Here is a 26,720-nt window from a genome sequence, read left to right as displayed (position 1 = left end):
TCATAAATAAATAAAAAAGTAGAGGTGCAATCCGGCCAGCAACCTCCTCTATTTGCGTATAGGTTTCTTTTCTTTTCTTTTTTTTTACAATAGGTTGATCTTATTCAATCATGGAATCATGAACCAAATACTTAGAGGGTGTTTGTTTCAAGGATTGTGGGATTCTCATGGGATGAGAATCTCACATTCTCATGTTTGGTTGGTCGGGAATCTCATTCCAGGTAATGTTTTATTACCAATAATAGATTTTGTGGAGTATATTACCTGAAATGTCATTGACTCACTTTCCTTAGGTATTGTAACATTACTGGCGTTTTGGACTAAAATGCCCTTAAATTTTTTTTCAAAAATATCATTCTTCTATCATTGAATAATAAAAATTCTACGAAGGTTAAATTACAAATTTATCCTTAAATTATTTTAGATTTACAAAAAAAAATCTATAATTAAAATTTTATATGAAGTTCAGGGGTTAAAAAAATTTTACCCTTTCATTAAACCTTTTTTATATTTTAATTTTGTAAAAACAATTATATAAATATTATTAATTTAATTTTTTAAAGAAAATATATAAATATTTTACAATTTGTAATATTATACAAATATATAATAAGGACAATTTGGTCAAATATACATTCCAATAATCTTTTATTCCTTTAACCAAACACGGTAATCTTACATTCCTGCTAAACCAACCAAACACAAAATACAACATTCTCAGTAATCATATTCCCTGGTAATCTTTTATTCCCACTGGTAATCTTACATTTCGTGAACCAAACGCACCCTTAGGGGGCGTTTGGTTCAGGATATCTCACATTACCATTGGAATAAAACGTCATTCTCCCGTTTGGATTGCAAACATTTCCAACTCCCGATAATAAATTATTCTCAACAGTGGTATTTTGGGATATATTGTCGGGAATGTGATTCCCCCTTCCCTTAGGTATTTTTACATTCCCGATGTTTTGGACTAAAATGCCATTAATTTTTTTTCTTCAAAAATATCATTCTTATGTCGATGAATAAAAAAAATTCTACGAATGTTAAATTTCAAATTTATCCTTAAACTATTTTAGATTTACAAAAAAAAAATCCATAATTAGAATTTTATATGAAGTTCAGGAATTAAAATAAAATTTTACCCTTTCATTAAACCTATTTATCTTTTCAATTTTGTAAAAAAAATTACATAAATTTTATGAATTTAAAATTTTTAAAGAAAATATATAAATTAATTATAGTAAAATTATAGTAGAATTCAACTTGTTAAAAAAATATATATAATAAGGACAATTTGGTAAAATATACATTCCAATAATCTTTTATTCCTTTAACCAAACACTATAATCTTATATTCCTGCTAAACGAACCAAACACAACAACACAACATTCTTAGTAATTTATTCTCGCCTGTAATCTTACATTCCGTGAACCAAACGCACCCTTATAGTAATTAGATTTAAAAGCGAATATTCGCAAAATTAATGTCCAAAAGTACCTGTTTCTTTTTTTTTCTCCGTACAAAATTAGATTTGACATAAATGATATACATAAGAGTGTTTTTATAGTTATTTGAGATGCATCATTCCTATATTTAATTTCGATCAAACTTTAAATGTTAAAAAAAATTATTCCAAAACTTAATTTTTTGAAGAAAAAAAAACTAATCTTAGTGAATATAATCCGAAATAATTGGTAGTTTTATCACCCCCTAAACTTGAAGCATTACAAAAACAAGAAGCCTGCGTTGCAAAAATAATGGATTAAATATGTGCGTATATATAATGACAAGAATTAATTTAGAAGAGAACAAGTGACTGAGTTTTAAAATAATTTTGTATTTAAGTCATTGTGTTAGTCTTTAAATATTTAGGAGTTGGAATGTTTCTTGGTCACTGAATATTCTTAGTTTGAAATTGTTTAGTAATAACTTAGTATGTATGAGTTAGTTCAGAGAAAGACGAAGATAATGGCACTGATAAACGTTCAAAAGCAGAGGGATACGTCAGGCATTAGGTATTTCCTTAATCATCCTCCTACCAGTTACAACGATGCTCCAACGGTCTCACTATAAACATCACTTATGATGTTACTGCCTTAATTACTTAAATAATTTTTTTTATTATATTAGGTATTGAGTCCAGGGCTCGTAGAGGGAGGGATGAACCCTTCACCACTAGGTCATCCCCTCCCTATACACTTAATTTTGTAATGTTTAAAATAAGAATTTCAAATAATTAATCTTTCAAGGGTAGTTATTGTGTGTCGCAGCCTACTTTAAAATAATTTTTAATCTAAAATATTACCATGTTTAATTTAAAATATTATACAATTTGTAGTATTTTCAATTACAATCGAAAATATTATGGTGTAGCATATTTAAAATTTACAATCGAAAATATTATAGAATTTATAATAATTTCAGTTACAATTAAAAATGCTATAAAGAATATAATGCTTTCGATTTGAATCTAAAATGGTATATTGTCCGACCTAAAAAGTTACAGTCTTAATAAGATTTTTAGTTACAATAAATTTTTATCGTTTTTAGCCTTATATTAACAAATTGTATTTTAGACTCTTCCAATTTTAAATTTATGTATCAATAAAAGTATTATATAGATTCCTGTTTAGAATAAATTTTATTCTTTATATTTTTAAATAAGAAAAACATCTTTATATATTATAAAATAAATAAAATGATCATTTTTGTAATAGTTGAAAATTTTTATTAAGTATATAATATGTACTTATTAGTTATTAAATTATGATATATTGATTTAATATAATATAATATTTTTAAGTGGTGTGACATATTTATTTGATTTTTTATAATTAAATAAATTTTCTCTATATTCTTGAAGTGTTTATTTTGTATACTTTTATGACACAACTGTTCTTCTGTTTTTATGGTACGATTTTGTCTATCATTATAATATTTTGTTGTTTCGTGTTGCATTGATCATGACACACCTCCTGTTCAGAAAAGATCAATAATCTGATATAATTAGGTCCCTTTTGCGGTAATTTTTCAATGTATTCAGAATTGTTCGTGAAGCAATTTGTCAAATTAGTTATATCAATTTTCACTCTTACATCAATATTGCGTCTAATTTTAAATAGAGACATAGAAATTATTGACAGTTGCTAAATTTTTGAAAGATGAAGCATGTATTCAAGAAAATGTTTTATCTAATTTTTCTTCACACCCTTTGAATTTTCATGTCGAGATTGTGTTGTTTTTGATGTACCTTGCCTTTTGTTTAATGAGAACCTACTTTATTGTTTCAAAAAAAAAGTCTACTTTGAATTAAAAGAGTGGTGCTAATGGTAAAGGGTGATATATTGTACTTGGTGATTCGGGTTCAGAAAATTTAATAGGTAAATATGCATGAATTCATCAACATTTAAAATTAAATACAAATATTGGCTAGGAGTTCACCCCTTCTCTCTTATGTTCCGAGTTTCAATACCCATTGTAATAAAAATAATAATAATCATTTTATATATACTTTACTAACATGCAATAATTTGTGTACTCATTTTATAAATATAGAGACCAAAATGCACTTTGGGGTATAGTACAATTAGTTGGAATTTTTTGTTATCTTGATACTATGAGACCTACTATCTAAAATATATGATGTGTCATCATATAAATACAAAAGTACCATCAACTACTCCATGATACCATGTCTATGAAAATAATTGAAGTGTATGGCTTTACACCTCAAAATTATTAGATTGGGACACTGTTGACGAAAACGGGTAAAGAAAACGAAAGAACACGAGAATTTTACGAGGTTCGGCAATGTGCTTACGTCCTCGGTGCCTAGGCGGCGCTAGAAGTTTTATTCAATGATATTTTAGGTCTATGTTACATCTCTATTTATAATAGAAAACCCTGGTACATAATTACAAAATCAACCCTGTACCGTACCGCGGGGGCTGCGCCCCCACACCCCCAACCCACATAATTCGTAACCCCACAACGAGACTTTTTATGAGCCATACATAACAAATCTCCACCTTGACGAATATCCTGCCCCTTGGAAACTTCAATGTGGGTTGGGTTACCTTGCTTCTTTAACAACTCGAAACATTCAACAAGTCCAAGCAATGCTTGAACTTGTCTGTCGTAACTGGCTTGGTGAACATATCAGCGGCATTCTCATCAGTATGTACCTTCTGAAACAAAACCTCTCCAGATGCAACCAACTCTCTGATCTTGTGGAACCTTACATCAATATGTTTAGTTCTAGCACGATACACCTGATTCTTAGCCAAGTGAATAGCACTTTGATTATCACAAAGCAACTGAACTCCACCTTGTTGAACACCCAACTCCTTCACTAAACCAGTAAGCCATAAAGCTTCTTTTGCAGCTTCAGCCGCTGCCATGTATTCAGCTTCAGTTGTAGATAGTGCCACGACAGATTGAACAGTAGACTTCCAGCAAATAGGCCCTCCACCAAGAGTAAACACATACCCTGTCGTAGATCTTCTATTATCCAAGTCACCTGCATAATCTGAATCCACATATCCTACAACCAAAGGATTATCCTGCTGACTCCCAAAAACAATTCCATGTCCCACAGTACCCTTTAAGTACCGAAAGATCCACTTGACTGCATCCCAATGTTGCTTACCAGGTTTAGACATGTACTTACAAACTTGACTAACAGCATGAGCTAAATCAGGACGAGTACATACCATCGCATACATCAAGCAGCCAACAGCATTAGAATACGGAACCTTTGCCATATTTTCAGCTTCCTTATCTGTCTTAGGGCACTGTTCTGATGAGAGCTTAAAGTGATTCGCCAATGGAGTGCTAACTGGTTTCGCGCTGCTCATCGCAAACCTTTCTAGCATTTTCTCAACATAACCCCGTTGAGATAGCCGCAGTTTCCTTGAGTCTCTGTCCCTGCAAATTTCCATTCCAAGAATTTTCTTTGCAGCACCTAAATCTTTCATATCAAATTCCTGACTCAATAAAGTTTTCAAACCGATAACATCATCCATGTTCTTCGCAGCAATCAACATATCATCAACATACAGTAATAGAAAAATAAAAGAACCATCATCAAGGCTCTTAACATAGACACAACAATCATACTCACATCGGTTGTAGCCAATCTTGATCATATAGGAGTCAAACCGTTTATACCACTGTCTCGGAGACTGTTTTAACCCGTACAAAGATTTCTTCAATCTGCAAACTAAATGCTCGTTTCCAGGTTGAGTGAAACCTTCAGGTTGCCGCATGTAGATCTGCTCCTCTAAATCACCATGCAAAAAAGCAGTTTTAACATCCATCTGCTCTAAATGCAAATCCCAACTAGCCACCAATGCAAGTACTGCTCGGATTGAAGTGTGCCTGACCACAGGAGAAAAGATTTCATCATAATCAACTCCTTTCTGCTGTGAAAAACCCTTCGCTACCAAACGAGCCTTGAACTTCTCCCCCTCTTTTTCTGTTACTGCTGGTTTCTTCTTATACACCCATTTGCAACCAATCGGCTTCTTACCCTCAGGAAGGGGAACTAACTCCCATGTGCGATTGTGATTCAAAGACTCCATCTCCTCAACCATGGCTGCCATCCACTTGTCGTTTTCCTGACTAGTAACGGCATCATGAAAAGTAACTGGATCATCACTGCTAACAGTAAGTGCAAAAGATACCAAGTCTTCAAAACCCAATCTGTTCGGAGGCTTTATATTCGTCCGTCTCACCCTGTCTCTGGCGAGACTATAATCCTGCAAATCATCCGTAGTGGAACCACCAGAAGTCGGTTGAGAAGTTTCTGGTTTCTCAACTGGAAACTGCTCGAAATCTACCACTGTCGTGTCTTGCTTCTGCTGTAACATAGACTGTTCATCAAAAACGACATCTCTACTAATCACAACTTTCTTCGCAACTGGATCCCAGAACTTGAATCCTTTGACACCTTTCTTGTAACCCAGAAAAATGCACTCCTTCGATTTTGCATCAAGTTTGGATCTCTCATCAGCAGGTACATGCACATAAGCAGGACAACCAAAAATCCGTAAGTTATCAAAACTAACATCATGACCAGTCCATACCTCTTCTGCAACTTTCCCAGCCAGCGATGCCCTTGGCGATCTGTTGATAAGGTAACACGCCATGTTAACAGCCTCAGCCCAGAAGTGTTTGGGAAGCCCCGCATTCAACCGCAAACATCTGGCTCTTTCATTCAACGACCTGTTCATTCGTTCCGCAACACCATTCTGTTGTGGTGTCTTGCGCACTGTAAAATGCCTCTGAATCCCATGCTCCTTACAGAATTGTAGGAACTGTGAATCTGTGTACTCCGTACCATTATCAGACCGCAAACACTTGATTTTTCGTCCTGTTTGGTTTTCTACCTCAGCTTTCCACAGCTTGAACTTCTCAAAAACTTCAGATTTCTGTTTCAAAAATACACCCAAACTTTCCGTGAAAAATCATCAATAAAAGTAACATAGTACCTAGATCCACCCAAAGACGATGTCGTGGAAGGCCCCCATACATCAGAATGCACATAATCAAGAATCCCTTGAGTTGTGTGCTTCGCAGTCTTGAAACGGACTTTAGTCTGTTTACCAAGAACACAATACTTGCAAAAATCGAGCTTACAGCTTTTGACACCATGCAACAAGTTTCTCTTGTGTAATTCTGCCATACCACGTTCACTAAGATGAGCAAGGCGCATATGCCACAATTTTGTCGTATCATCACAGGACTCAACAGAGTGAACTCCACCTGCAACGGTACTCCCTAACAATCTGTAGATATTCCCTGCAGTCATCTTGCCTTTCATCACAGTCAATGCTCCTTTAACAATCCGAATGGTTTCCCTATCCTCGTCAGCCTTAGGGATAAAACCATTCTTGTGCAAAGTGCCCAAGGAAATCAAATTCTTCTTCAAGTCTGGGATATGTCGAACACCACTCAACGTCCGAACGGAGCCATCGTGCATCTTAATTCTGACATCACCAATACCAACAATATTGCAACATCGATCATCACCCAAATAAACCGAACCAGAATTAACCGGCCTGTATGTCGAAAACCATTCCCTATTTGGCGTGATGTGATAAGAACATCCAGAATCAAGAATCCAAGCATCCGTCAATTGTGTCGTTGAAATAGAAAGCATATCACCCTCACTGCAATCAGAAGTATCATCCTCGACCACGTTCACAGACTTGGATGAGCCATCACGCTTCTCATCGGTCTGCTTTTTCAACTTCGGACAGTCTCGCTTCATATGTCCCGCCTCCTTGCACTTGTAACAGTGAATCGTCTTCTTATCCCTGGATTTGGATCTGGAATTCCGCTTCCCGGACCCTGCCTTCTCTGGCTTCCGTCCACGATCTCGATTACCCTTGACATATAAGCTATCGGCTTGAGAGCTTTCCCCTGCATTCTGCTTCCGCTGGTTGTGAGCCAACAAGGCTGCAGTAATCTCCTCAACGTTGATAGTCTCTTTCCCATATGTAAGAGTAGTCACCATGTGTTCGTAAGAGGAAGGCAACGAACACAACAGAATCATCGCTCTGTCTTCATCCTCAATTTTCACATCAAGCCGAGCCAGATCAGAAACGATTTGATTGAAGACATTCACGTGTTGCGCCAAATCGTGATCGTCCTGCATCTTCAGCCCATACAGTCGCTGCTTCAGATACAGTTTGTCGTTAAGGATTTGGACATAAACTGACTTTCCAACTTCCTCCAAATTTCGTCTGGAGACGATAGATGCATGACGTGATACATGACCTCGTCCGCCAAGCATAATCGTATGGTTCATGCCGCTCGCTGCTGCAATTCTTCCCAATCTTCCTCATCCATCGACGCCGGCTTTGTAGGTCGCAAAGCCTTCAAGATCCCTTGCTGCGCCAATAGATCCTTCACCCTCGTTTGCCATAATCCGAAGTTACCCTGACCATCGAATTTCGCGACTTCGAATTTTGCTCCTGACATCTGATACCAATTGTTGACGAAAACGGGTAAAGAAAACGAAAGAACACGAGAATTTTACGAGGTTCGGCAATGTGCTTACGTCCTCGGTGCCTAGGCGGCGCTAGAAGTTTATTCAATGATATTTTAGGTCTATGTTACATCTCTATTTATAATAGAAAACCCTGGTACATAATTACAAAATCAACCCTGTACCGTACCGCGGGGGCTGCGCCCCCACACCCCCAACCCACATAATTCGTAACCCCACAACGAGACTTTTTATGAGCCATACATAACAGACACTATTTGCAGCATCTTAAAGGACTTATTCTTGGGAATAGACCTTTGTCTTTTGCCACCCTTTCTTAAGTAATAGTGGGATGAATTTAGAAATTTAAAAATAAAGGTTCAAAATTTTATTTTTTTAAAAAAAAGTGTATAAATTTCTTTATCTTTTTTATTCCTCTGAATATACTAAACTAAAATTAATAATTATATTAAATAATAAGTACAAAGTTATTCCCTGAGAGTCTGCATACATACATCCCTGATAACAGTTGCTATTGTCAAGGGGAGTACAATCCTACACTTATTTTTTTTTTGTTAATTAACTGTACAATATTTACAGTGAATTGTTTTGTTCTATAATGAATGCATTGCAAAAATCCAGAAAGAAACAAGAGAATTTCATATATATTTTTAATTGAAACAATGTGAAAATTAATTATATTGTACAAAAAATGAGGACAGCAAACTTTAAAAGAGTGGTGGACAATATATATCTAGACCCCTCTTATTAAATAATTGATGATTATTCATTAAATAAGTTATATAAATGGATTAGAAACTACAAACCAAAAAGATCAACTTGATTGGCGGGTCGGGTCTTTTAACCTAAAAGGGTATACTCTCATAGTTTAAAAAGAGAAGAAAACCCTAGCATATCATTATAGTTACAATTAATAAATTGAACAAATAATCATCATTCTTGATTTAATATGGAGTCAATTGCACCATATGTCCCCAACTATAACCCTCATTTTAAATTGATCCTTCAACTTTTGAATATTTCAATTTCATCCCCAATCTTAGAATCCCATTCTAAATTAATCCTTAAACTTTTGAAAATTCTAATCCCATCCCTTATACTATGACCCTCTTTCTAAATTGGTCCCCAAACTTTTGAATATTCTGATTTCATGCCTAAATTCATCAAATTATATAACTAGTTTCAACCACAGTTTAATCTAAATTTATTTTTTTTAACATATAATAATATAACTTGGCCTAACAATTTTATTAGCAAGGGATGTAATTAATATATGAATAGTTTGAGATGAAATTAGAACGTTCAAAAAGTTTGGGACCAATTTAGAATGAAAGTTATAGTTTGGGGATGAAATTGAAACGTTCAAAAGTTTGAGGATTATTTTAATAATAGTCCTATTTTAGGGATGAAATTATAACATTTAAAAGTTTAGGGATCAATTTGAAATGAGGGTTATACTTTGAGAATATATGATGCAATTAACTCATTTAATATGTTTAAAGTACAGATCTCACTTAATTTGGATTAAAGCTGTGGTTAATTAAAAGATATATTAATATGGATGTTATGTAACACGAAAAGTCTTTCAAGACTAGGACATACAAATGCCCTTTTAACTGTAGAAAAAAATTACCTATTTAATTATTTAGTTATAAATATACAACCAACTTAATAACTCGCATTTTTTTAACTCAATTTGTTTGTCTTTGCTCACTTCTCTTGGTTTGGGCCTTTATTTATTTATTTATTAATATAAATTTTCTTAATTTTTACATTGTGTAATAAAAGATTCTATCTGTTAAAATATATTGCTCTATGTGAGTGACAAGCGATGTGTTGGTGATACTTCTTTATCACAATAATAATAAAATACATATATAAAATAAATAATAAAAATACCATATGTATTGCTTAGCTTGAGTACCAATCTTCTCTTTCCTCACTTTTTATCATATAGGAGATTATTATGGCTTTATAGTTTATACATTGTGGGTTCATCGTCACATCATCCTTTTTATCAATTGAAAAACAAAAATTACAAAAAAATTCAAATAATTAGTAACTACATCAATATTTTATATAAACATGGATCGAGAAAGGCGGTTAGAGTAGTCATCATCTTTAAAAAATTTAAATTTTTATATATTTTAATTTTTTTACTTTTTATTTTTACTGATAATCTATTTTCGTTTATTAAAATTTTATAAAATGGTCTCATCTTACATTTATATGACCAATCCCTAATATAAAATTAGGTGTCTATTCCTAATTTTATATATAACAAATTTTGATTTCTATATACCAACATAAATAAAAGAATATATACCAACAAATTTCTCTTATAGATAAAATAAAGGGTATTACTAGGCGTGATTTATGGCAAAGAGTAGAAAGAAAGGAGTGATCCAAATACCATCTACCTCATACAAAGGTAGGTCCGATGTGTCAACTTTTTGACACGTTATTTATGTGATAAGCCCCATCTTTTGCAACGCTCTGCATGAAGATCTGCCCCAAAGTTTGGGGTTACTCGGTTTGCCTTAAATTCCCATACCTACTCTACCTTTCCCAATTAGCTCTTAACCTTCTTTTATCTTCTTTAATCAATTGATTCCCCAGTGAAAAAGCATAACAAAAAAAGCCCTCAATGTTTGCTTGAATTTTCAATTGCCCTTAAATTATCATGTTATGTCTAGGGGTGAGCGATCAAGTCAAGTTGAGTAAAAAATTTTCGAGTTAACGAATCATATTTCATAACTCAAACTTTATTTGAAATTTTTTCAAGTCGAGTTATAAAGTTCGAGCCGAATTGTTCGAGTTTTTATTTAAAGTTAATTATAAATAGTTATAATGTTATGGTACTATTTGATTCCAACTTAACCGATTTTCTATAATCATATTCAATACATATATATTTCTTCATATTTTTTATATGTAATATACATATATCTTACATTTGAAGGATTCAACTCAAACTTAAAAAGAATCCATTGATTACTAAAATTTTTGAGTTATTCGAGTTCCATTTTACAACTCGATTTGAATTTGATTCAAAAGTCAAATTTATGAAATTAGGAGTCAAGTTAATTCGAGATGACTTTTTTTGAGTCGAGTCAAAAAGATCAATTTTTCGATCCGAGTCTTGTTTACCCCTAATTATGTCAACAAAAGTATTGACCGGTAGTTGACCATCTAGAAATGGCTTATTTAATTTTTTAAATGCTAGGATTTAAATTACTAAAGTGGCAAACTTTGAGGGTATTTATTGCCATTATGCCAAAAGGGATAAACATTTGGTGTAACTTGCAAAGTAAAAGTACATAAACAAATTATTAAATTAACAAAATTTCCATCGTTAAAAGAAATCCATTTTTGACAAGAAACACTGAAGTCTGATTTTTGCACATGCCTTGCTGAATTTACAGCATGTGTTATTTCTCTTTTAGCGTTAGGTTCATTAATTAGCAAGTGGATGAGGTGGTGAATTCAATAATTAAGAGAACAAATTCCCCGAATTTAAAATTATGAATAAAAATGTTTCAAATTTGACATGACATAAAAGACAAACATAATGAGCCTTGTGCAAGGATCATGGTATGGCTTACTTAAAACAAGTTAATTGTTCTTTAATTAACAAGATTTAGCCAATAAGTCTTAAGACCCCTACTTTGAAGTCATTAATCATCTATACAATTTGTATTTTTCTATAATCATCGTTATCCTCTTTATTAACTGATTAATTTATATCGAGTACTGCAGATGTCTAGTAAAAGGCGACCTTTTCAATTCAATTTGTTTCATTCACAATATCACAACATCAAGATTCGAACTCTTATATTATTTTCAAGATATATTTTTAAATTTTATTATGTTAAAGATTTAATTGTGCCACACGTCCTCAAAATATGACTCTTAATCTAAATTAATCCTCAAACGTTTGGAAATTCCAATTTCATCTTTAAACTACAATCCTCGTTTTAATTCGATCCTTAAATTTTTGAACATTTCAATTTCATCTCAAATTATCAATATATACTAATCACGTCTATTACTAATACAAATGTTATAAAAATCGTTATTTGTTATATAAACATTGATATGTATTAGTTTCTTAATTTTTGGGATACAAAAAGTCCGGTATTTATTGTAGCTTTCAAGTGGTTGTACATTTTGGACTTGAGAAAAGAGAAACCCTAGTCAATGTTAATGCAAAAATGGAGTAAAGTGAGCCTTTTCCTTTTTTATTTTGGTGAGAGAAGAGGATACAAGAGCATGGCTCACACCGCTCTAGACTCTAAAACATGCGGCCGCCGCTACCAATGGCTCCGGTAATTGCTCATCTTACCCATCTTCATTTTCAGCTACAACTTAGAATGATTAAATATAATAGTTTAAGAGCTCGGTTTGATAAAAAAAAAATTAAATACCTAATATAAAAGTACTTATTTTTACTTTAATCCTATATAAAATCAAATCAATCCAACACACTGCATGCACTACCATCAACAATTAAGTCAATATGCAATTGACCACGTATTAGGTGAATATGTGTACACACTTGCAGTCAATGTTTAGGACGAGTCAACTTAGAATACCGTTTTGCAGTCGATGTGACACAGTTGCAAATTAGCGCAATATAGAGTGATAAAGACGACGATAATGGAATAAAAATAAAGTCGTATCAAATTAGGTTTCGAAATTGATGGAACTTCAACACCTGGTTGAACGGCATTATGTGCGGAGAAATTACGTATAAATTAACCCACCTATATCCCTTGTTGTTTTGATTATGTTGATAAAACTACATGGTTTTGGGAAGGAAAATCTTATTTACATGACTAATTTTTCCTGTCGTTTTATGTAAAGCATCCAATGTTAATATTTCTCTCTTTTTCTTCTTCTTTGAAACAAAGTAATTTATAATATTTTAATCTCCAAATGTTTTAGTTATAAAATATTGCAAATGTTATATATTGAATTCCAACCATTTAAACTTAATTGAAAAGACAGCTTGATTATATAAATTAGAATAATAATTAAGAATTGCAACTTTTACAATTTAAATTTCTATTAATATACTCCTACTTTTTCATATAATATTCCTTAACTAATTCATATAGCATGAAATGATAAGCATTTAGGCTTTCTTGAGGACAAAGTAATTGAAAAGAATAAGCACTCATTAATGGTGTTTGAAAAACCCTAATTTGCTACATTAATGTCACAAAGCAAAGGGTACTTCTTTTAAAAGTGTAATATCAAATGTTATATATATATATATATATAACAAAGAATTTATGAAAAATTGGGTACAACAACGATCATGGGGTATTGTACTAATACAATGTCCTTGAAATAATAATAAAAAAGGTAATCAAACATCAATAATTAGAATGTTATCTTAATCCTCGTGTTCTTTCCCCATTCATTTTAGTTTTCTTTTCTTCTTCATTATGTCATAATTATTAAAAATGAACATGAAATATTTAAAAAAAATGCAAATCTCACAAGATAGAACTGGATTATGTTCTATGACAATAATATTTTAAAAAGTTAAGATTTAGCAACTAAAATGATTAAAGGATTCAATTGATTCAATTTCTCAATTTGATGGTTTAATTGACTGAAAAAATAATTTAAAATTTTAATTTATATTTTGGCTTAATTATAATATAAGTGTTTAAACTATATTGTTTTTCCCAAATAGGTATCCAAACGTTTTTTTTAACCATCCAGGTGTCTAACGTTACAAACGTTATCACTTTAGGTGCTCATATCGTAACTACCGTTAAATTTTTCCGTTAAATGACACGTGTGGCGTTCTGGTAATTTTATTTTTTAAATTAAAAATATTATTATACTTATAAAAAAACTAATTTTTCTTCAATTATAAAAAACCCCAAATTCGTAACCCTAACCCATCAACATCGTCTTGCCGACCACGATCGCCGACGTAGTCTTTACCACCTTCCTAGTCATACACCGATATACTTGTCGTCGATTGGCCATCGGGATCACGAGTTGCTGCGTAGGGTTCGTCGGGATACAAATGCAGATTGGCCATCGATTGGTCCTGATTTCATAGGGTTCTCTATTGTCGGGTAGAGCTCCGTCGACAGAAAAGGGTGGCGGTCAACATTGGTTTAGGGTTGAAATGAGAGTTTTCAAAGTTTTGGGGCTTTTTGAAGTATTTAGAAATTTTTTGTGTGTTTCTAAAATATAATTTTAATTTTTAAATAAATTTTTTAAAATTATCAGAACGCGATACATATCATTAACGGTATAATTTAACAATGGTTACGGACCGAACACCTAAAGTGGTAATGTTTGTAACGTTAGGCACATAAACGATTATAAAAAAAGTTTGGACACTTATTTTATAACTAAACCTTATATTTTTCAAAATTTTGATAACTTGATAACTCAAACATGAAAAATATGTCATATACTTGAAAGTAACTAATGAAACATCATTTTATTTGAAAAATATTTGTTTTTGCTATAATTTATTGCTTTCAAGCATAGTTGATATTTGAGTTCATAGTATTAAGCAGTAAAAAGTAATTAAAAAAAGTTAAAAAGAGAAGAAGCTATTTCTAATCATAACCCAAAAAGGGTGAGAACGGAAGAATGATTTTGGAGATGGCGTCTCACTAATTTCAATTTTGATAATTCAAATAAGGTCCAATTGCGATATTAGTCATCTTACTATTACGAAAATCTAATCCCTCCATTTTAAAATAATATAATTTGATATTTTACTTTTATAATATTATCAAATTGGCAATATCATTAATTGCTTTCGTTAAAATAATAATGTGGATTCATTTTGCTATTATTTGGTCATACAGTTAAGGTAATAAAAATCAGCCAATTATATTTAACTAGTAATAAATTTTTATCCAATAAAATGTTTAACGCTATTTAAAAGAACTCATATCATTATTTTAAAAACAATAACCAATATTATCATTTAAAAAGAGGATGGAATCATGATAAATTAAAAAATATTATATTTAATATAATTAAAAGATTAAAAACATAATTTAACCAGCACATAAATTACTCTGTTTTTTATAAGTGGAAATTACTCTTTTTTTAATTAATCACTGGTATCCGATCTATTGATCGATTAATTCAGGTCAAATACTACAGAGGCGAGAGTGACATTCCCAACCCAGTTTACTTCATTCGCAAACGCTAGGATTCAAAATCCTATATGGGTTTGCCCAAATAAGTGCCCAAACTATCTTTTTGTGCCAAATAAGTGCGTACGGTTTTTTTGGCATATACAGTTGCCTAACGTTACAAACATTACCCTTTTAGGTGCCCAGGCCGTCAACGCCGTTAGTTTTCCTGTTAAATGACACATGTCAACACTGATAATTTTTAAAATTTTATATAAAATTTTAAAAAATAAAATTATATATTATAAAAAAAGAAAAACATAAATTTTAAAATAACCCCTAAACTTTGAAAGCTTTCATTTCAACCCCTAAACTCACATCGATCGCCACCCTTTAACGTCGAAGAAGCTCCACCCAGCCTCAACTCCCATTGGCGACCATAACCCCTATAAAGTTGTGACTGGTTGACAATCAATCGACCACAAACCGACGTTTTAAATCTTACGAACCCTAGGATGAAAATTGTGATTCCACACGATTTCGTCGGTGAATTGGCGACAAATACGTCGACATATAACTAGGATGATGTCAAGAATTACATGGGCGACGACGGTGGTGGTCGGAGAAGGCGCCGATGGTGGATTAGGGTTTAATATTTTGAGATTATTTTTATAATATAAGAAAAGTTAGGGTTTTTTTATAAATATAATAATAATTTTTATAATATTTTATAAAAATAAATTTCAAAATTATCAGGTGTTGACATATGGCACTTAACGGGAAAAACTAACGATGTTGACGACTTGATCATCTTAAAGGGTAACGTTTGTAACGTTAGGCACCTGAATGGATAAAAAAATCGAAGGTACTTATTTGACAAAAAAAAGAAGCATCATTTAGGCACTTATTTGAGCATTAAGCCAAAAAAAAAAAAAAACTGCCAATGAAATCAAGGGGAAAAGGTCAAAAACTGAGAAGGGGTAAAAAAATATTGTCCAGGTTTTAATTTGTCTGGTGATGATTTCTTTGCAGAAGAGGCGACATAAACCTTACCCTGTTTGTACTTTTTTTTAACTTGTAGGTAAAAGCTGTTAATGACAATTTCCTTATAAAAGGTGAAAGTGTTGGTTACTTGGTTGGATGGTTCTGTTGTCTTTTACCAGCAGTCAATTTACAAATGGCACAAACCATCTCAAAAAAGTGAACTCTAAGTTCATATTCTACCGGGGCACTTCCAGTAGCTCAATATCACAAAAATTGTCCTCTTAATTTGTTTAATAATTTAAGAAATTATAAAACAATATATATTAAAAAATTATTAATTTAGGATAATGCACGCATTTTAAAGAAAATTATTCTTTTTAAAATATTTAAATTCAAATAATTATATCTGTAATACTATACACTATCAATAAATTAAAGAAATTACGAATATATATTATCTTGTAAATCTAAATTATTAAAAAATTTACATAAACAAGAAAAAACATTCTACGCTATAATACAATAACATATACATGCTTTTTACCATTTTCTTAGTATCTGTTTATATAATTTTAGGTTATTTTTGAGTATTTTGTTACAAAATTGTTAGGTTGTCTGAAGTAATAAAAGTGGCCATTCACAACTCTAGTTTGTGAACTATTATTATGCTCACCAAAACAAATATAATTCCAAAATGTAAATTAAATTTCCAAATCTACCTATAAAACCAAACGCTCCTCTCTCACTCATTATCTTCCTTTTCCATTTGCCCTGTTTTTCGTCACACGGTCTCTCTCTCTCTCTCTCTCTCTTGCGGTGCCACAATTTTTGTTTCGTTTTTTATACTAAAAAAACGTAAGCTACATTGGCCGGCAGATGTTTTGCGAGAGATTTAAGAGGAGAGCAGTGGCAGATTTGAATTCTCTTCTTCATTAGATTTCCATAAAAATCCATGTTTTAAACAGATAACGTCATTTTAGATTGTATTTGTTAAGGGGGGGAAAACCAGTTTTTGCAGCGATGGCTCAAGTTTCACCGAAGCTGCTGATTCCGGAGTCGTTTCAGGTGTCGCGAGACGATATCACGGGCCAACCCGGTTTAATCTGGGAGCTAATCAAAACGCCATTGATAGTTCCTTTACTGCAACTTGGTGTGTACATTTGTTTAGTCATGTCGCTTATGCTCTTCTGCGAGCGGGTTTACATGGGAATAGTCATCATTCTCGTCAAGCTTTTCTGGAAAAAACCAGAGAAGCGTTACAAGTTTGAGCTGATTCAAGACGATGTCGAACTGGGCAGCTCAAATTTCCCGGTCGTTTTAGTCCAAATCCCCATGTTCAATGAAAAAGAGGCGAGTCAGTAAACTTGGTGTTTTTCTTTCTCCTCTGTTTTTTGGTATTTTCTTTCTGGGTTTCAGAGAAACTCAAAACAATTCATTGTGTTTTCTTGGAACAGGTTTACAAGATCTCCATTGGAGCTGCTTGTGGGCTTTCATGGCCGTCCGATCGTCTCGTGATCCAAGTACTTGATGATTCAACTGACCCTGCAATCAAGGTGAACAGAAGAGAAAAGTCAACCAATCACTCTTAAACACTTCCCGATGCTAATTTTCTCTCCTTTTTAACCGTCGGAAAACTCATTTAGTACTGAAACTAATTACCCATTTTTTTTACTTCTTCTAGTTGATGGTAGAGCAAGAGTGCCAGCGATGGGCAAGCAAAGGGATCAACATAACGTACCAAATAAGGGAAAACCGAACCGGTTACAAAGCTGGGGCTTTGAAAGAGGGGTTGAAACGGAGCTACGTTAAACACTGCGAATACGTCGCCATTTTAGACGCCGATTTCCGGCCCGAACCGGATTTCCTCCGACGGAGCATACCGTTCTTGGTCAACAACCACGATATCGCTCTCGTTCAAGCTCGCTGGAGATTCGGTAAGCCCTTAAAATAAACTCTCTTTAAACCCCAAACCATAATTAACTTTGCCGCTTAAATTACTCAAACTGTCGGTGGTCTTATCTTTTTTACTACTTGATTTGTGTGTTTTTGGTTTTTTTTGTCGGCGGAACTGGTTGCAGACTGCGTGGGAGGATAAAGTGTTGGATCCACGAGGAAAAACCCACCAATCACGGGGTTGTGGACCCCATCTCCTCCCCTAAACCCACCCATCAATTTCATGGGTCCCAGTTTAGGAATTTACAATAGTATCATAACATCTAATCAATCATAAAATAATATACTACTATTAAGCAACAATTTGGTTGGTTTAGTAAATTAGATAACCGAAATTTTATTCCTATATTTAATTTTTTATTCATAATTTTGTCAATGACTTTAAATGATTTTTTTTATTAGGAAGCTTTTTTTTATCTTATTTAGAATGTAAGGTAAATTCGATCACATGTAACATCTTAGGGTGATTTTGTCATTTCCAAATAAAAGAACAAAAACTGTGGGATATATATGGGCTCTTTTAATCGACGCCAAGATTGTTCCCTAGTGGCTTTGTAGGTTAAAATCGTCATTTCCAAACCACTTTCCACGTGCCGTTTTAACTTTTGCAGGTAAAAGAATTGGGTCTCAGGGTAAAGTTAAGATGTGGCAGGACCATATCATACTCGATTTTGCCGACATTTGGATAATTTTTTAGTCATTATGTTTCTAAATTAAATAAAAAAAATAGTAGAATTTTTTTTATCGAATGCAAGGAATTAATAAAATTATTGTAAAATAGATGAGACTATGAGAGTCAGAGTTGCACAGATATTAGATGATCCCTTGTGTTGTTGTATGACGTGTCGCATTATAATTTGAATCGGATGAGGACAAGAAAGTCCAAACGGCTTCTTCTGTTGTTTGTACCCTCTATCTTACTAGGTCAAGTATCTGCCTAAGATGCCTAGATCACTAGGATATGGTTTGAGGATAATCTTATTGCAATTATTTATTTTAATTTTATTTTCTGAAAGACTTTGATTTAAACACGTACATGTGCAGATGGATCATTCCAAGGGTTCTATTTTAATTGTATTTACAATAAATATTTAATATACATTTGAATATGAATATGAAATTATTTGGTTTTTTTTTTCAGTGAATGCGGATGAATGCTTGTTAACGAGAATGCAAGAGATGTCGTTGGATTACCATTTCACAGTGGAGCAAGAAGTTGGATCAGCAACACATGCTTTCTTTGGTTTTAATGGTAAACAAAGAAAATACTCTATTTTCATCATCATCATCATATATATATATATATATATATATATATATATATATATATATATATATGTACATGTATGTATGTATGTATGACAATGGAGCTTTTAAATTTTAGTTAGATCAACTGCATTTCATCTGCTTATTGTATTGATTCTCTTATTCAAATCAGAAGTTCACCTTGTGAAGACGACTACCATGCATTAAAAAAAAGACAGGTGTAGTTGGTGGAGAAATTTTCTAGCATCGACTTAGACAAACCCAGCACTGTTGTCAGTTAAGATGTCGTAGAATTGTTGAACAGCAATGTTGTCCCATTCAGACGGATTTGAGTGTTGATTTGATTCTGCCAATGGCTGCTTAAGGACAAAAATTTACATTAATTAATCAATTAAACATGAATGCATGGACCAAATGCAGGGACTGCTGGTATTTGGAGAATTGCCGCCATTAACGAGGCCGGTGGGTGGAAGGATCGGACCACCGTGGAAGACATGGACCTCGCGGTCCGAGCAAGTCTCCGGGGATGGAAATTCGTTTACCTCGGTGATCTTCAGGTGAAAAGTGAACTTCCTAGTACTTTCAAGGCGTTTAGGTTCCAGCAGCATCGATGGTCTTGCGGCCCTGCTAATCTGTTCAGGAAAATGGTGTGGGAAATCATTCAAAATAAGGTGACAAATTATCTTAGAAATTTCACTTCTCCTTTTACAATCTTAATTTCTAATTTGATTCGGAAAACGTGTTTGCAGAAAGTGAAATTCTGGAAGAAAGTATATGTTATCTACAGCTTCTTCTTCGTACGAAAGATCATTGCCCATATGGTCACCTTTTGCTTTTACTGTGTTGTTCTTCCCCTTACCATTTTGGTCCCTGAAGTTAAAGTCCCTATTTGGGGAGCCGTATATATTCCTTCTGTCATCACCATTCTAAACTCTGTTGGAACTCCGAGGTACGTCGATGGCCCCATTACCCTACATCATTCCTCCGGTGCTTTATCTTCTTTACATACATAAATTTTCTGTGAATTTCTCGCAGATCGATCCACCTATTGTTTTATTGGATTCTGTTTGAGAACGTGATGTCGTTGCACCGGACTAAGGCGACATTTATCGGTCTCCTCGGGGCAGGGAGAGCCAATGAATGGGTTGTTACTGAGAAACTTGGAGATGCTGTGAAGAAAGCAGCAGCCGATGCTGCTAAGAACAAGAACAATACTAAATCATTTAGAAAGTTTGGATTCAAGTTCACTGACAGGTAAACAACATATCATTTAAACTCCAATTGCTATAGCTCTTTCGAACCATCCGTATCTAACTTTAAGTTGGTGTCGGATCGACAGACTGAATACGTTGGAGCTCGGATTCTCGGCATTCCTTTTCCTTTGCGGATGCTACGATTTCGTCCACGGGAAGAACAACTACTTCGTATACCTCTTCCTGCAAACCATCACCTTCTTCATCACCGGGATCGGCTACGTCGGAACCATCATTTAGTAAAAACACCAGTCCCCACATTGGCAAAAAAGGGTTTCAAGTGGTGAAGTTCATGTGCTGCAATTGGACTGCAAAAGTATCAGTGCATCAGTTACTTTTAGTTGATTTTCAAACTGAAATAGTTTCATTCAACATATTCAGCACTGTCACCATATCTCCCTCAAGATGATTGCTGTTAGTGGAGAATTTCACCAGCAAAAGAAGGAAATGGTGTGATTGCCAATATATATTTATACAGAGTAAAAAAGCGTTGCTTTTGGACAGTTTGCTTTGGACAATTTGCTTGTAATTGTGAGTTTTTCTTCTTCTTTTTTTTTTTTTTTTTACTTTTGGGGTATTTCTTTTGTTAGGTTTACTCAAGCTTTTCTTCAAGGGGGAATCATGTGTTGAATAGAAGTGAACTCTGCGATTATTGTTAATTTATCAAAGCTCCTGTTATATACTTGGGAATCCCTAACCATATTATACACTTCTTTGGTCGAACTATGGTTTTGACACTATTTTGTTTTAAATTTGAGATTTAGCTTCATTACTTGCAGGGTTGTTCAAAATTTCGATTAACCAATTAAATTGATAGAAGATTTTTTTTTGATAATCGGTATGCTAATTTTAAGTTCGATCGGTTAAAGATTAATGGTTTTTTTCAAGTTTGGTTATCGATTAATTAACCGAATTTTTTTAAATATTTAATATATTATTTATATATTAATAGCTTTGGGAGTGTTTAAATTTCAGTTTTAACCGGATTTCTCGACCAAATTAACTTATCGAATTAGCTGAAAATATTGGATATTCAATATATAATATATATTATTTAAAATTTCGGTTAATTCGATTAACAGGCCGATTAACTGAACTTTATTCGGTTCGGTTAATTATTTTTGAAAAATTTCGTTTCGGTTAACAGTTAAAACAGAAAAAATTATGGTTAATGAAATTTTGAAAGTTCGGTTCGGTCGGTTAACGGAACCGACCGGTTGAACACCCCTACTTCAATTTCATATAATTTTGTCCATATATTATTCTAAGATCCATACTTGGTCCAAATAGTTAACAGCGTCAACTTTTCTTCGCAAAATTCTTGCTAAATTAGGGGGAAATAAATGTTGAAAAAAAAATAGGGACTTAAGGATTGGACTGAATTAATTAGAGAAATAACCATGTTTTTCAGTGATTTGTAAAGTGATGATTTTTTTTCTGTACTGTGAAAATATCCTTATTTCCCTAATTAATCCAATACCATCTTCAAATCTTTAATATTTCCCCCCAATTTATCCCAAATACTTATATTTTTCTTAAAAACACCTCTTCCAATGCAAAAAGTTTATATCAGCGTGATGAGCTGGAGAGAGGGTTTTAAGAGAAACAAAATCACTATCAACACTTTATTACTTTAACCGGAATAATTGGTTGTGTTAATTATTGAAACTAACTAATGACATTATAAAACGTAGAGGAACTAGAACCATAATTTGAACCAAGATCGCTCCCCAAGACCATAATAACAGTGCCATAATTACAGCATTATTAGGACATTAAAAACTAGTATTATAATCGCTGTAATTAGTCAACCAAGCCTTGGTTTCACCCACTAACCCTTTATTTTGCAACCTCTAATCTATTTTAAGGACAACCCTTTCACCCACTAGTATTATAATCGCTTCCCGGGAATTTTTCTAATTTTTCCTACATTAATACAACTGTTAAAAGCTATTACAGCTGCAAATCAAATTGCAAAAATCTAAACTTGTTGCTCAAGCAACATGTATGGTACCACACCTAATTTATCTTGGAGTTTAAGCGTTGGCCTAAGTTTCCTTCTTTCTCTAATATGATAAGCTATCCATCTGCATATGGGGTTAAGCTTTGTATTTTTAATTACAGGCCATGGATTTAATGAAACTTCCAAATTACGTCTTTTGACAATTTGTTTAAAGAAAAAACCCGACCCTGAAAAAAGATTCTCCAACCATTAACTTCGCTCTTTTTTAATTTTTAATAGTGACGGATCTAAAAATATTTTTATGGATATGTACATAGGCTAGAAATACAAACTTTTTGAATGGAGTGATCATAAATAAAATATGAGGGTGATCTTTATCAATAAATTAAGAAATTAACCGAATAAACTTTAAACTAATTTCAAAGTAGACATATTCCTATTTTAACTATACGTGGCTCTGCCACTAATTATTGATGCAACAGACAAGTGGTAGATTGGCAGTATTCTCACCATTTATCTGCACAGTTAAAGAATTTCAATGAAAATTTGTTGGTATTTAATATGGTACAAATTGATGAGTAATATATTATGAGGTGATCTTCCATAGGGACGGGTATAGGTATGATAAAATTGGGTTTGGTTTTCTCTATCTTGTTTCAATGTGACATCTGATTTAACATGGTTTTAAAAGAATCATATTTATTTAAAGTTGACTCGAAATTTGAGAAATGAAAATTTTACTCTATCTTATTCAACCTGATATTAATTCGAAATTTTAAATCATTAAACTAGAAATTAAGATTCCACACACACAAAATAAAAAAATAACTTGCAAAAAGAAGACAGAAAAGAAAGTTAAGAAAATGGAAAAAAAAACCTCAAGAGAGAGAGAGAGAGAACAAAAGGGAAAAAAAAGACACTTTTAGATATGCTGGTTTCCAACAATATTAATGGTGAATAAATTTCTTTTAGTGAAAAAATGTAGTTTAGATTGATAGACATTGTGACATTTTTTGATGAAATGGATATTAAATTTAAAATTAAACTGCTTAAAAAGCCTAGAACAAAATTGATCTTAAAAGATTAGGTCAAAACCCATAGAATCTGAATTCATGCACATCCGTAATATTCCATGGCATATACCCTGATAATTTGGAGGCGGATAATGTTGATGACATAAAGAGCCTTAACTGATACCAACTATGCATTGAGAGGGAGTAGTATGACATTATTATTGCAAAGGACAAGGTCTTTCATACCAATAAATACTACATTATAAGCCATGTGGTGTCAGTCTGCATTAATTTGTGTTCCCTCAATTATAATGGCCAAAATTCTACCTTTGATTAAAAAAAAAAAAACCAGTGGCTGTCCTTGTTTGTTGCAAACAATTGTTTAAGAAATTTCTCTCGAGGACCACTTCGCAAATAGTTGTGGCTTTCTTGCTAGTTACTCATTTCAAAAGGAGAAAGGGCAAAGACGGTTAACATTTCGAGGTAGTTATCTTAAATAGGGATTTTGATCCGATATGACCTGATCGAGTCAAATTTTTAAAAAACAATTAGGTTCAGGTCGAGTTGGGTTTTTTCATGTTATGTTCGGATTTGGTCGGGTTCAAATTTTGGGTGAAAAATATCCAAATCGACTCAAAAAATTGTAATTTTATCTTATATATTTAGGGAAAATTATAACAATACCCCTCTATATATTATTTTCTTTCAATTAAATCCCTATTGAATAAAATAATATATTTTATATAAATATATTATTTTGGGTTGGATCAGGTCGGGTTCGGATTTTATCTCAAAAAATCAAGTCGGGTCATGTAATACCTCGAATAATAGTTTAGTAGTTCGGATCAACCCGAACCCGTAAGCTAAGCCCATTAGATTTCCTAGACCGGTTCTTAAGAGTATTGGGTCTAAGGTAGACCCAAGAGTTAAAGTTGAGTGGTGGTTTAAAAGTTGGGTTTAAAAGTTGAGGGACAACAAGTGTAGTTTACCCATAGCTTGTTTTAAAGGATAAAAACCCTTAAATCAAGTGATTTTCACGTAAAACAAAGCTTCCCAAAACTATCTCATTTTCTCTCTTGTTTTTCCTTTTCAAAAGCAAGCAAAGGTAGAAGTTTTTAAGAATTCCAAATCTAGTTTGGAGCAACCAAGGTAAGAATCCTAATACTCACACTTCAAGCTTTCATTTAAGCATTAAAGTCTTAAGTTTGAGGGTAGATTTCAAAATGGGTTTTTAGGGAGGATAAGGAATTCAAGTTTATTCTAGTAAATTTGAGTTGTTTGGAGTATCCTTAACCTTATTCTAAGCCTTAGATAAGTAGTAATTCCCTTTTCTTATATTTGATTAGCTAAAGAGGTGGGAGAAAGTTCAAGGGCTAGAGGTAAGAAGAAAGTGAATCCTAGTTGGTTCGAGAGAAATTTTAGCAGTCCAGAAGTCAGGTAACGCACTCACAGCTTCTTTATACCAGTTGTAGATAATTAAAACGTGTTTTAGCTAAAAGGTGAGTTGAAGCATGCTTAATTAGTTTTCATGTTAGATTTCATAAATTATGTTGATAACTTGTACAAAAGTCTTCTTATGACCCCTAATGATCAAATAAGACTTAACAACAAATGGGAAACCTCTAAGTGGGAAACTTGGGAAGTTTGTGAGGTCATTTCGAACCTAAATAAGGCATTTTCGAGTAGGGGTATTGGTACTATATGAGTCAATATCGATATTGTTCTTTAGGCAATGTAAAAAAATTTAAGTTGAAAGGGAGTATTGATACGCTCAAGAGGAGTATCGATACGCTCAAGAGGAGTATCGATACTTCAGGGTTGATATCGATACTTATAGGGTGGTATCGGTATCAGGTTTGTAAATCATATTCTAGTAGCAATTTTTGGTATCGATACTCTTGGGAGTATTGATATCCAAGGTCCAAATATCAATACTCGCATATGAGTATTGATACTTCCTCTCTCTTTCAAGGTATTTCAGCTGGGGTATCATACCTTGGGTTGAGTATCGATAATGAGGAGAGGGTATCAATACTGTAAGGTCAGTATCGATACCAAGATTAAAATTTGAGCTTTAATTAAAAAAGAGTTATAGAAGCAAGTGAAGTTTCCCAAAAGCTTATAATTACTCTCAAATAAGACTACAAGTGAGAACAATAGTAATGCTTAATTCAAACGTACAAATGAGATAAAATAGGGTGAAATAAGACTAGTCTTGTTTGTATGCTCGGTAAATGATCAGGACACCCGAGTTCCTTTAGTAAAGCTAGCATAGTCGAAAGTATAGATTCAGTCTAGATATATCCTTAGGGAGTGTGCTAGACATTTTAAGCTGACTAACTAAGACCAAGTCTTGTCACTCGCAAGGGGTAGTTTAGTCGATGATGTGGTGTCTAATGTAGAGATTTCGAGGATCTTATCCTTAGTATACTAGAGGGTGTATGAGTTCTGATATGCAGAACCCTCAGTCGCACCATGATGTCTGCCATAGAGTGGAGAGCAAGTATATACTCACTAAAGAAAAGAAGTAGACCTGATAGTTTGAGCCTTTCAGTGATATACAATTAGTATGATTTAGTTGTTAGTGTGGTACTGAGCTAGTTAGCTCAACGTTTGGAATTTGTTTCCTTACACATATTAGGTGGAGTTGTTGTGGAGACCTAGGAAGACTGAGGTCCAAATCAGAGAAGATAAAAGTATGTCTCAATATTTGAAGGGCATGTATATTTATAAACCCTGATGTAAATCATCAAGAGTTGGTTTGTATATTTGTAACGTAAATATTTTATTTTGGAGCTCACTAGTGTAAAGTTTTATTATATTTTTTTTTATTTTATGGTTGCTTTAAAGTCATAGAAAGTAAGAAAATATTGGTTAGCCACTTCGGTGGTTCCGATTAGTACCCTAATTGGTCGATTGTGTTTCGTACTGATCTAGGGTGTTACAAGCCAGGTCGGGTCAAATTGAGGATTTATAATTTTCGGGTCAGATAGGGTGGATTAAAAATCTGACCTAACCTAACCCATGCCCACTCTTAAACTATTTTCCAATTTGAAAGTTTTACTGTCTTTTTTATTCGGGTGATGTGTGTTGGTAATATTGACTGCAAAATTACATAGTTAACACTGACTGGAAATAAATAA

The 26,720-nt window shown here is 33.1% G+C and overlaps 1 protein-coding gene across 1 annotated transcript; it reads left to right on the top strand.

Annotated features, from left to right (window-relative positions):
* The first annotated feature begins 16,894 nt into the window (after positions 1-16,894).
* LOC120124520 (glucomannan 4-beta-mannosyltransferase 2-like) lies at positions 16,895-21,149 on the top strand. Its single transcript, XM_039143182.1, has 8 exons — positions 16,895-17,479; positions 17,584-17,682; positions 17,811-18,063; positions 19,224-19,334; positions 19,769-20,019; positions 20,098-20,297; positions 20,384-20,602; positions 20,688-21,149. The coding sequence occupies exons 1-8, from the start codon at positions 17,150-17,152 to the stop codon at positions 20,839-20,841; spliced, it is 1,617 nt and encodes a 538-aa protein (XP_038999113.1). The 5' UTR covers positions 16,895-17,149; the 3' UTR covers positions 20,842-21,149.
* Positions 21,150-26,720: the final 5,571 nt, after the last annotated feature.

This window comes from Hibiscus syriacus, unplaced genomic scaffold, assembly GCF_006381635.1.
Source record: "Hibiscus syriacus cultivar Baekdansim isolate YM2019G1 unplaced genomic scaffold, ASM638163v2 tig00110419_pilon, whole genome shotgun sequence".
NCBI lineage: Eukaryota > Viridiplantae > Streptophyta > Magnoliopsida > Malvales > Malvaceae > Hibiscus > Hibiscus syriacus.
The sequence above is the reverse complement of the archived record's forward strand: the minus strand, read 5'-3'. Positions and strand labels throughout refer to the sequence as shown.